This window comes from Callospermophilus lateralis, chromosome 1 (assembly GCF_048772815.1).
Source record: "Callospermophilus lateralis isolate mCalLat2 chromosome 1, mCalLat2.hap1, whole genome shotgun sequence".
Taxonomy (NCBI): Eukaryota; Metazoa; Chordata; class Mammalia; order Rodentia; family Sciuridae; genus Callospermophilus; species Callospermophilus lateralis.
Window position 1 is genome coordinate 85,489,781 of NC_135305.1, and position 13,212 is coordinate 85,502,992.

Here is a 13,212-nt window from a genome sequence, read left to right on the forward strand (position 1 = left end):
CCATATCTACAGAAATTGAATCACTTCCCCTCAAAGAAACCCTCAAGCCCTGATGAATTTGAAGAATTCACCTATGAATTTTCCTGACACTGAAAGATTATGTGAGACACCTGAAAGAGCAGACACTTCCTAATTCATTTGATGATGCCAGCAGATCCCTGACTCCAAAATTTAAAGAGGACATTATGAGAAAGGAAAATCACCAGAGTAACATCTGACCCATGAAGTGGAGGTCACACAGAGGTACCATCGAGAGAGCCTTAGGGCTCCATATGGAAATATAAAAGTGGGGTCGCATATCTTCCAGGGGAACTTATATTGACCCTTCCTCAAGTGATTTGTCAAGCTCCTCTTTGTTCCCAAATGAACTGTAATTCTTTGGTTAATGATCTGTCACTTTGGGCTAAGTATTCTTTTTCACTGCTCCTTTATCTCTTGGGCAGTGCCAATACTCTGTCTGCTTCCACATCAAGTCCTATGTCCTTTAACATGAACTCAGACCCCGCTCCTCTGTGGAAAGCAGGGACAGCCACACCCAGGCCTCATTAGGATTCAGACTTTCTTTTCAGTCCTACTCTCCCATTTCTACAACCTGTATGCTGCCACGCGGTTCCATACCTGATGGAAGTTTTCCACTTGCCGGACGTAACCAGCCACTTCATTATCAGATTTAAAGATCTTCCAGACTACTCTTCTTGACTTCTTGTATTTACGGAATCCTTTCCAGTTCATGGTCATCAAGGAGCGCTCTGTCAGGGAAGCTGCCACAATAATATCCAGTTGGCCATTGTAGAGAAGAACCTGAAATGAGACCGAGCTGTCAGTAAAGGGAATTCAGAAGGTAAGGATGAAAAACTTAGCTAGGTAGACCCAAAGAGCCAGTGAGAGGGGAAAGGCCACTTGAACTTCTTTGATATTGTGCTCCAAGAGTCCAGCCCCACAGATCAGAGTTCATGTCCTTCCAAGTAGGCACACTCCAACCACCTGTAACAAATTCAAGCCCTGTTTCAACCATTGTATCCTTCCAAAAGTTTGATTCTTTATAGAAATCTGCAAAAAGGCCTCACCTGGTTGTAAAAAACATTTGAGCTGTATTAATTACCCAGAAATATATGTTTATTTTGTGCGCACATATATATACATATACATATATATATATATATATATATATATATATATATATGTACATATATGCACAGAGAGAGACCATGTGTACCTGTGTATGTGTGTGTGTGTGTGTATCTGGGCTTCACATGGATGTCTGGTTCAACAACGACTGTGATTATGTTTAGTGGAACTAAGGAATACTGCACCCTGGGATTTCAAACGGCCTGTGTTTCATTAATTAGTGCTTTCAGGCACTGCTGGAGCTGCAAACTGGGCTTTTTCTCAGGTGCTGCTGATCAGTGCTGTTCTATCTTCCTACCTCGATTGAGTTCCTTAGCAACTGTGATTCTTGGAAGCAGACAGATGCAGGTGCCTCAGCTCTGTTAACTTGCTGGAGGCAGTGATGCCGGCCATGCTGTTTCTCAGGCTTCCTCTTGTTAAATAAGATGCCATTTGCCCACAGTGGGGACTGTCCTTTCTTCCTAGAAGGCAATTTCCCCCTGAGCTGATGGACAATATAGGAAAAACAACGCTGAGGCAATGCTACTCTTTTCTCCCCAATTTTTAACTTGTGTGAAACTGACTTAAAAGTACTGAGACTCTTCTGGCCCCGCAATCTCAGTTGTGGAGTGTACTCTATGCAAATAAACTCAAAGGGATGAATGAAATTTCTATATTCATTGAGTCTCATTATAATCGAGAACTCAAAACACAATCTGAAAGTCCTGTAATTGGTGAAGAGTTAAATACATAGGAGTTCTATGGGATGCTGTAAAGCCATTTAAAACGTTTAATGGAGTCACACCACGATGCAGGAGATGGCTTGTCATATAATTTTAAGTATGAACCCTGAAATTCAAATACAAGGTCTATCACGATTATAAACATAAAACAGGTGGACACATTCACATACGTGGAAAGTGTGATAATGTTAATACAGTTGGTTAATTTAGATGGTAAAAATCAGAGTCCTTTCCTCCCCTTGTTCCTTATTCTTCTTACGCTATTGACACTCTATCCAACAAAGAGGTTTCCCTCAACTCCATTCGACCTTTGAAGTATCTGGAGGCTTTGGCTGAATCCTCAAATTGGATATCAAATGTTTCACTGCATATGTTTCCATCTCTGCCTTCATGGCACAGGCTTCTTAAAAGGCTTAAGCATAATTAAAAAGCCCAGGACTTCACACACCCCAAATCCTCAAGCAGCGGCGAGACAGGATTCAGGCTAAGATGAAAGAGTCCTGGGCCTCTCCTGCAGGAACTCGGGGCCTTTCATGTTCCTCGGTCACCATCACCACCCCCACCCTCCTCCATAGAAACCCAAGGGAAAAAAATCCTGATAGATTTAAAACCTCTTTTAAAAAAATTCAAGTCAACTACAACAATAAAATATTTGCATTGTTTATACAAAGAAAAAGTGGGCCTCAAAGACCTTGAGTCCTTACTTCTGGCCTATGCAAAACCTCTACAGCTGCGTTGGCCAAAAGTATGGAAACAATTATATATGATGGGTACCAGCGAACAAGGCTTAAATACTTCAACATTCTAGGAAGGCCTGTTTATAGCTGATTAACAAAGATAATCCTGTATAAACTAACTCCTCTTTTAGAAATCAATGAAAAGATGCTGATTAACTAGCAAATACACAAGTGCAACTATTTATATTTGCTCTTCATGGCCCCATATGCAGCTTGCATCTGCTCCCAGAAGTGTTTCTTGCAGCTACCTTTACTATCATCACTTTCTTTCATTCTTTTGGCACAATAGTGAAATCCACAGATTATGGTGAAAATGGGCTTCAATATACCGTTTATAGTATATGTTTCCTGAACTGGAAACCCAACCTTGAGCAGTTTCCCTTCTTATTCAATACTCCTCACAAATAAGAGCACAAGTCTGTGGAACAAGGCAGTGAAGAACTGAATTTGTAATCTGGCTTGTGCAATGTGTAGAGGGAGGTAAATGGAACTACTGTGGGAGGTAAATGGAACTCCTTCCTTTGCAAACCAAAGAAAACATATGTTAACTTCTAAGGAGCACATAAGCCCAATGCAACAGGAAGGAAATCAGATTAACAATTGTGATGGCTGATCTTGGTTGCCAACTTGATTGGATGAAAAGTTGCCTAGAAAGCTGGTAAAGCACACTTCTGGATGTGTCTGCAAAGGTCCTTCCAGAGGCAGTTGGCATGTGGATCAGTGGACTGAGTGGGGAGACCTGTCCTGGAGATGAGGTGCACCATCCAATCGGCTGGGGTCCCAGATGAAACAAAGGAGCAGGAGAGGAAGTGTGCTGTGTGCAGGCTCCACCCTTCTTTGGCAGGTGCATTTTGTGGCTGCATCTTCCATGGGCAGCAGACTACATCAGACTCCAGATTCTTCAGCCTTAGAATGGGGAGTTGTGCCACCAGTTCTCCAGGGGGCTTCCAGCCTTCAGCCTCCAGCTGTTGCTGCATCACTCATCCTTCTTATTCTGAGGTTTCTAGCCTCTGAGACTCAGCAGCTATTAGTTTCCCAGTTCTTCAACCTACAGCCAGCCATCATGGGACTATTCAGCCTCTGATCATGTAGGCCAATCTGATAAAGCCCCTTCTATAATCATACATATGCTCTTGGCTCTGTTACCCTGAAGAACCCTGACAAACACAATGATCAAGCAAAGTGATTTTAGACCTGGTATTACAGGTGGCCAGCTTTCAATGTAAGATTCCCAGAACTTTTATTTTATCTTTAAATTCATTTTTTTTAGTACTAACCCAGGGCCTGTTTACCATTGAGCCACATCTCCAACTCTTTTTATTTTGAGACAAGGTCTCATAAGTTGCTGAGGGCTTCTCTCACTTGCTTCTCTCACTTGCCTCAGCCTCCCAAACTGCTGGGAATACAGGCGTGCACCACTGCACCTGGCCCCAGAGCTTTTAATTTTATCTAAGTGTCATATTTACTCCTATATGCCCCCACAGAAATATTCAACTGTGTGCCTCTGGGGTGGAGGAGTGGGTGAGATATCCCAGGATCCAGTGCCTCTGAGCTGAAGTGGCACGGCATTGTAGATGTGGTCCTGAAGCCAAGGACACATGCTGGCTATTCACACCCTGAGTCAGAGAAGGTCCAGGTCAGCACCTAAGCCCAACATGTTGGCCGACTACTAAAGATGGGCACCTAACTTGCACCAACTCTCCCCTGGGCCAACTCTCACAGTTCACCTGGACTGAGGAGTTTCTCAGGATGCAGGACTTTCAGTAGTAAAACTAGAACAATCTGGGGAAAATCTACCCTTGAGGCTTGTTGGCAATTTTTTAAAAAAATATTTAGGTGTAGATGGACACAACACAATGCCTTTATTTTTATGTGGTGCTGAGGATCGAACCCAGGTCCTGCCTGTGCTAGGTGAGCGCTCTACCACTGAGCCACAATCCCAGCCCCTTGTTGGCATTTTTAATGACAAGGTCTACAGGCAGAGAAGAGGCAGAAATGAATACAGCTTTTAGCTACACTTGCCTTACCAGTGGTGATCTGAACAACAACAACAAGCAAGCAAATGAAGGGCTGGTTGGAGGTGTTCACAGTGACCTACCAGACAGAGTCCCGAATACCAACTTTCCTCGCTTTCCCTCCTGGTCAGCTCTGGGGATCCAGCCAAGGAGCCAAGGCATTCCTTTGTAAGAACTTTTCTTGTGAGAGGGCTGGGTGCTTAGCCCACTGAAACTGATGGTTATGCAAAAATGCTTATTTTATTAAAAAAACAATGGAAACCTGTGATTCTACTTGTTTGAACTCTATAATTACCACATTTTAAAAAAACATTCTTCAAACTTGGGGCAAAATACATCAAAATACTAGCAGTTACAGTATTTAAAGAGTAGTTGATTTGTTTTAGTTGCACTATTTTCTGGGAGTTTTTTTGTTTTGTTTTGTCAATGTGGTTAGGATGCTTTAATAAGGAAAAAAATTGCAAAACCAACAATAACACTAAGAGGTTGGGCGCCTCAGTTTGAGAAGAGATGAGTCTTAGGGGGGGAATAACATGGAAAAATTCAAAAACTACCAGCTCTCAATTTTTAATAACAATTAGGTAAAAAACTTGACTTTAATTTATGGACAATCTTAAAAAACTCATCCCAGATCCAAGCATTTATGAGAGATGGCATTAGGTGATTTGGATCACAAGCATCTTTTTTTCCTTTTATAAAAGGCAGAGATAAGGAAAGAATTTTTATTTTTATTTTTTAACTCTTCAAAGTGCTTTCCTGAACATGTCTTTATTCTCACATTCCTCCACGAGGCAGGGATGAAAGGGACCACAATTGCTACTAAGGAAACTTTGATGCTCTGAGTCCTGGACCCTGGACTTCCAAACTTCCACCTAGAGCTCCTTCAGAAAGAGGCTCCATTCTTTCAAACCAACATGTACTTACTGATTTTCACAACTAAATGTTTATTGCTACCAAAAGCCTCTTGTTGGCTGAGTATGAGACATGGTTCCTATTTCCAGTTCTGGACTAACCTTGTCTGTTTGTCCAACTCTGCTGACATCTCTCATTTTTCACTTAGGTTCTATGGACAAAGATTGTATAAAGGTATTATTCACTCTCTGACTACACTGGGCCTGTATTTCCACCCAGCAAAATGGGCAGATATTGTACACTAGCTGTCCCCCTTGGACATGGCCCCATCTTCCCTAGTGTCCTCACACACCACAGAGTATGCTGCGGTTACCATTTATTCAACATCTGTGCTATTGTTTTTCTTAGAAGAGAAAAATATTTTTTTGTACCCACATCTCTGTCATGGGTTTAAAAAAAAAAGAAAAAAAAGGAAGATCAATAGGTCTCGATCCAACTCTGTTCATTTATTTTATTTCCTTCCTGGACCTGAAGGCCGTGAGTGTCACTTCCATCTGAAATGCAAGGGAAGCCGCCTTTCATCTGAGTTGGCCAAGAATGCATGCTTGCTTAGGTATGCAGTGTGCTTGTTTATTTGTTTGCTTGTTTAATCAACTCATGGGAAATAAAACAAATATTTATGGAGAACCTAGGGACAAAGTCACCAGAGAAGAGATATGAGAAGAAGTGACCTTTGTCTTTCTCAGGCTGCAGATTTTTAAAAAAGAAAAAAGAAAAAAAAAACTTTTCTAAACAGTAGACACTCAGAAGAAAAAAGGAAACTTTGCTTGTTCATTCTTGAAATGTTTCTTAGAAAAAGGACCAAAAAAAGTCACTTTCTATTAAACACTTAGAAAAACCTAGTCATTTTCACAATTCAAACTATGAACATTTCAGGTTCTAGATAGACATAAAACAGCAGTTTATTCATGGATTTAACTCTCTCACCAAGAAAACCTCTCCCTGGCATAGACCTAAGGAGCAGGAGTAGATGAGGATGAGTCAGGGTGTACGCCTCTGAAGGGTCACTGTTTCCAAGGCAGGTAGAGAGCACCCAATAGTGTTGACACAGAGGAGGATCCTGCACACCCACCTAGAGAGACTCCATGCCCACTAAACTTGGATTTTCACTTCAAACAAGTTAAGGAGTGCCACCAGATACTCAAAGGTTAAAAAAAAAAAAAAAAATGACATGCATGATTTTTAACAAGAGCCTATACAGCCTGGATAAAGGGGTTTGGGACAGGATTGCACATAAATGCATTTTGATATATTTTCATTGTTACCAGTATTAAAACATAAGATTGAAGATAAACCATGTCAGGTCTGCTTACAGATCTAAACTTTACCTATCTTTTTGTTGTTGTTGTTAAATGAAACAAAATACAACATACATTACTGACAGAGAACACAACCTTTTTCTCCTTATGCTCCGAGAATACTCCTCCACTTATTAGGAAAATTACAGAAAGTGCTTCAGGAGGTAGCCTCTGTCTCTCTGTATACACAGGAAAGCAAATTGTGCTTTTGTGAGAAGCCTGAATTTTTGTTGTTGAGTTTTTAGTCGAAAGATTTATGCTTATATTTTGGCCCATTTACAATACATCATAATACTTTGCAGACAAAGTTATGCTCTTTCCCCCATGATCTAGTGACCTTAATCTCTAACATTTTGTGGTTTCCTGTTTGGGGAAATGATTGAACAGCAGCCTAAGCTATTCCAGGCTGCATGGCATTCCCAGTTGGCCTCTATCTGTCTTACTTTTGAATGTTCTCCTGTTCCCTAATCAAAAAAAGAATTTTTTTTTTTAAAAAGAAACTTTCCCTACAGATGCTAAATCAATGAAACTCCTACAACACAGTCCTCCACACTTCCTCTGCTGACTGCTTTACTTATCATTCTTCTATTACAAACTCCAATGGAGCCAGGAGATTTTTATGCTTGAAGCAATTAGCATGACCCACCGGTGCCTTTCCTCTGAACAGAAGAGAATTGATTTCACTAATATTCCGCTTCACAAATGATAATTCTCCAGGGTTTCCCAAAGCTCACTGGCAAAAGAACTTTAAATCAGCTGAATAGAAAATTTCAGCAACGTTCCTGACTGAAGGCAGAATTTTGACCCTTCCTTGGACAAGGTCTTCCTTGCCCAAGACTCAAACCTTTGACCTTCCTTCTTCTGGTGATTTGGCAGGGATTTGCAGATGTAGTACTCAGGAAGCCTGAGTCCCCAGGGCTGTTTGGAGAAGACTGGAGCAGAAAAAATTATGCAACGACTGCATAAAACAGTAGTTACTTCTGCAACCAAGGTGTTCTTAAAGTGAGATATTTTGCTTCCAAGTTTAAGCAAAAGGGAAGATAAGGCAAGAGGGAAAATGACAGAGAATAAATAACCTCAATGTACCTGCCACCTCCCTACCAGGTGGTTGTGCCAACCTGTATGAAGAAAAATGGAAGTACATAATAAGTTTGAGTGGGTGTCCAGGAATGATACAAATAATGTCTTTCAGGCAAAAGAATTACGGCTACTTTCTTTTCTTTTTTTTTTTTTTTTTTTGGTATCAGGGATTGAACTCAGGGGTGCTTTTCCACCAAGCCACATCCCAGCCATTTTTATACTTTTTATTTTGAGACAGGGTCTTTTTAAGTTGCTTAGGGCCTCGCCCAGTTGCTGAGGCTGGCTTTGAACTTGTGATCTTTCTGCCTCAGCCTCCCAAGCTGTTGGGATTAGAGGCATGCACCATCACACAAGGCTTATTGCTGCTTTCTTGGAACTTAATGCTAAAAAAAATTTTAGCTGTTTTTAGAGAGAACGAGAAGCCAACTTGAAAAGGATCCAGAAAGCAAGCACTCTAATCTAGGGATCTTTGAAAGAAAAGTTCAACTACCTGGAACAGCACACTTAAAATGACATTTAATAATGACCCAGGTAATATTTTCTCTTTAGTTTGAATATAATAGTCTTGGAGGCCCCACTCCAGGGGGTCTTTAACTCTTCTTCATGTTTCAAGGTCTATTCTCATAGCTTCTGTCCCTCTGATCCCCTCAGTTCTTAAGCATCTCCTCTGACCATCATCAATAACTGGATTATAATGAATTGACAGTACCCCCTCCCCCCCACGCCAGGCAAACCTCTTCAGGAGAGTATTGTTCTTCTGGTCAATCAGAGGTCAGCTTCAAGGTCACACTCAAGGATCATCTCCAAAGACTATAGTGTACTTGCCACAATGTTATCACCCCACTAAAAGGCTGGGAGGAACCAATTTATGTCTCTTTTCACATCATTAAGTGTTCTTAATTAACAAACATACATTTGCACACAACCCAACCACTGCGAACAGCCCTATAGAGCAAGGAACAAAAATGTTCTATTGTATACAATCTATACTGTTTGATACAGTGGCTAGTGAGTACTTAAAATGTGTCCAGTCTGAATTAAGATGTGTTATAAATCTAAGATAAACTGATTTGAAGAACTAGTACAAAGTAAGGAATATCAAATACTCCAATAATTTCTTATTGTATTGCTTGCAAATTGATGTAATAATATTTTATGTATATAGAATTTAAGGACAATATTAAAAATATTAAATCTTAAAAATATTAAGTATTAAAATTGGTTGTACCTGCTGCTTTTATATTTTTAATAAGCCTCCTAGAAATTTCAAAGTCAGGCATGGTGGTGCATGCCTGTAATTCCAGTGGCTCCGGACGCTGAGGCACAAGGTTTGTGAGTTCAAAGCCAGCCTCGGCAATTTAGTGAGGCCCTAGGCAACTCAGAGAGATCCTGTCTCTAAACAAAATATTAAAAATGGATGGGGATATGGCTCCATGTTAAAGCACTCCTAGGTTCAATCCCCGTTACCAAAAAAAAAAAAAACATGAAAATTATATATGTGGCTTGCAATATATTTTTGTTGGACAGCCCTGGTACACCTTGGGTTTGGTATATCCTAGAAAGAATCAGTCTCTTTGTCAACAGTGCCCAAAAGAGAGAGGTAACTTTCAAGGACAGTCACTCTTAGCAGAGCAGTCTTCAGGTCTTGCAGCTGAATTAATGCAACTAGAAAACATGTCACTGTAGAGGAGCAGGAGATGCTCCTGTAGCATCTGTCATTACAGGGAAGTAGCCAGGAGCTTTGGGAAATGCCCCTCCCCTTCGCCCTCGCCCTCGCCAGCAACTCCCCTTGCCAGCTGTCTGCTCTTATATCACTATCACCATCCCTCAATTTCAAAATATAATAGCAATGCTAGAAATTGAGTGGATTCCCCAAAGATTATTGGAGGGGGCAAGGATGCCTCTTCCCAACTAGAGTTACCCTCAGCACTAGCAAAGAGCAGAGAGGGCCTTGCTGCAGGAGAACTGCTAAACAACTTGCAAAAGTACATGTAGAAGCTCACAAAAGGAACAGGGACAGTGGCAGGCGAGGCCCAGAGTGTTCAGTGAGCAGCACATTCGGCAAGGTGCATTCAGTCCACTGTATATCTGGCCCATGGGATTCCCTTCTCCCATAATGTATTTTCTTTCCAGCTTGAGAAAATACTAGCTGTTTGTGCATGAAGATTACTTTATCTTCCTCTTACAAGAGCACCTGAGAGTGACAGCATGGACGCACTCATCCAAAGAGCTAGATAAAGCTACACCCAAGAGTCTAATTCCCATCTGTTGTTATCAATCCCAAGACCCCCACGCAGGTGGGTAGCAGAATTAATGAAAGGTTTCCAATCAGGTCGATTTCATAAAAGAAGGCAGGTGTCTGTGGTTGCAAAGCTTACTTTTCCTCACCAAATTGAAAAGAGAGAGAAGACTAACTGCTGCTTTAATCTTTATGTTTTTATCTACACAGGAAAACCTGGTATCAAATCAGGTGTGATTCTCCGCCCAATTCTCTCAATGACTCTATTCATCAAAGCTTCCTCATTAACTTGCAATTAGGTTTTTTGGTTGTTTGGTTTTTTTCCTTCCCAAAACACAACAACTCCCCCCTGTTTGGAGAATAAAGCATCCTTTTCCCATTTTTTTTCCAGTGAATGTCAAATAAGCACAAATGGATGGCACAAATCACTGTAACAATTATGGGTACTCTCAGAGGTCTGCAGAAACAGACTGAATACACACAGTGACAAGTGTGCTGGGGGCAGGGGCAGGGAAATCAAGGCAGAGAGGTGAGGGATACCTACCTAGAGAGCTTTCTGAATGCGTCATTGAAGCTTCCAGCTTTTGTTCAGTTATGTGTCACTCAGCAATCCTGTGCAGTTGTGTTGACTGCTCCCCAACAAGACTTGAGAACAATACTCATAACAACAACAGCAACAATAATTATAATAATAAACAAATAGATGGCACAATCACCTTGTGGAAGGGGTGTGATGGGACAATTTCTACATTATAGGCCAGTCATATCCAAAGATGAGATACTAGGAAGAGTCTAGAAGTCCTAACCATGGCTCCCTTAGGTTAATTAACTATGGAATGCTGTTTTCTCTTTTTGACCAAGAGATCAGGGCCCATTGCCACAGCATAAGTCATTCATTCTCAGATAGAAGAAGAGGAAACTATCATGAAAAGAACACTGGACTTGGAGTCAGACTAAGAGGCAAATGGTTTTAAATGATGATGGTGATGACAATGACTAGGGGCAGGGAGAAGCCTGGCTTTGCATTCTGACTGTCCCGTCTGACTTGTGACCCTCTAACATAAATAGACTAAATCAGCATCCCAGGCCCAATACATACAATAAACATGAGTAAAGTTTGAGCAAAATTTATTATTTCCTCTTTTCAAAAATTTTAAGCTAGAATTTTACTTTATCCTTCCATACCCCCACAGATGGTGGTAGGCCCACACTGCTTTGAGACCACTGATTCCCAGTGGTCTAGATCTTTAGAACATTCCTGTGTTCTTTTTACATCTGATCCAGTTAAACTATGACACGATGAAAAAAGGCCCAGTACAGACTACACTGTGGTGACATTTATTGCATAAGAAATTCTACTAAATGTATCCAGGGAGGAACGGTCCCTCCAACATTTCCAATTTTTATATTTTCAATGTAAAGTCAACTGATGGAACTGCCCGTGTTTCAAGACAGTTGGATTTCATAGCAAGTGGATTTAAATATGTATTTCTTAGCTTATTGATTTTTAGTTCTCTGGAATCTCAAAAACAAATGGTATTGTCATTTATTATCTCTCTCTCTCTCCAAACTATCCTCACTCATCCTGCTATACTTGTATGACTCCAGATTAAATTCTACTTTTTCTGCTGTCATAAATCACAGCATACTTTTTAATGTTTTGAGCAGGAGTACTTCAAACAACAAAATAAAGCCCTTGAAATTCTAATGGTGTTTACCAAGCAAAACAATGTGAAACAAAATAAGTCGTGGGGTAGAACATCTTATCGAATGGCTTAATGAAAGAAGAGAAAATAAAAATATGCACTGGCTTTCATTTTCAATGTTCCTCAGTACAAATCTGAAAAACAAACAGGAAATCAAACTCCTTTGAAAATTATGGATCTTCTCTTTTTCCTCTATTCATTAAAAGGCTTAATTTTTTTTTAATTTAAAGCCTAGAAGAAGTACGCTTCATAAAAAAATAATTAACACTACTGTTGTACTTGGGTTATAACAAAAATAAATAGGAACTCAACAAGGACCTCTACAATATAAACTGGTTTTCAAATGTACACTATTTTTATTTGCCTGTGAAGCAGCAGCTACTTATCAACAGGCTAAAAATGACATAAAACAAATGTTCCAGGATGAGCTTCCCTGTTCTCAACCATGCTTCATTGGGCACAACTTTCTCCTCCCAGAAGTTTCCCATGGAACAGTACTGGCATTGCCCCCAAGGTCTTCACAGGGCTTGGAGAAAAAGTGTAAGCAAAAGTTCAGGGTCAGTAAAGTCAGACTCTTCCTTTGTGGCTGGGGAGAAGCACAGGTTCAACTAACAGTTGAAGAATTAGGCTCATTTAAGTGTTAAATTATTCTTAGAATGCTAGGCATTTATCAAATTTGGCTTTCTGGCCACTGGTACATTAACGTTTTACCATCAGAAGATGTTCATAAGGAAAATGCCACAAGCAATTAGAATGACTGCTAAAATGAGTTGAAATTACTAGAAATATCTGCCTTTCAAACTTCTGAGGCATAGCCATTAATCAAGAAGTGCCCATTCCTAAATGAAGATCTTTTGATAGCCTTGGCTGAGTAAATAAAACTCTAATGACCTGGGTGTTAAGATTTCAGTCTGGTAGTGAAGCTGAGGAACATTAAGATCCTGAATTCTGAAGATGCAATTAGGTGGAATTTAATGAGCTGTAGAATGATAAGTGACAGGGAAATGTAACTTTATATTTACAATTTCCTGACTACATGAACTTTTAAACACAGCATACTGAGCCCTATCCCAGGGCCACTGAACCTTTGAAAGCATAAGCATGTGTCAGTAAAAATTAGCATTTGGTGATGGTACCCTCGAAAACTGCAGTAGCTTTCCAGACAACTTTGTAATAGGAGTGACATCAAATCCAAGAGCACTTCATGGCTTTGAATCCAAATGGTATATAGCCATGGCTCTTATTTGTTGAAATAATGGTTTCAAACAGGAAATACACAACAACACACACACACACACACACACACACACACACACACACAGAATCATGAACACATAGTCTTTGAAAATAAATTCCATATACTTTTTAGGAAATC

The 13,212-nt window shown here is 40.3% G+C and overlaps 1 protein-coding gene across 1 annotated transcript in view; it reads right to left on the minus strand.

Annotated features, from left to right (window-relative positions):
- Positions 1-13,212, minus strand: part of Cpvl (carboxypeptidase vitellogenic like) — a 104,166-nt gene that overhangs the window by 25,427 nt on the left and 65,527 nt on the right. Inside the window, exon 11 of the mRNA XM_076863608.2 lies at positions 619-801. Within this exon, the coding sequence (XP_076719723.1) occupies positions 619-801 (183 nt within the window). The remainder of the gene's footprint in view (positions 1-618; positions 802-13,212) is intronic.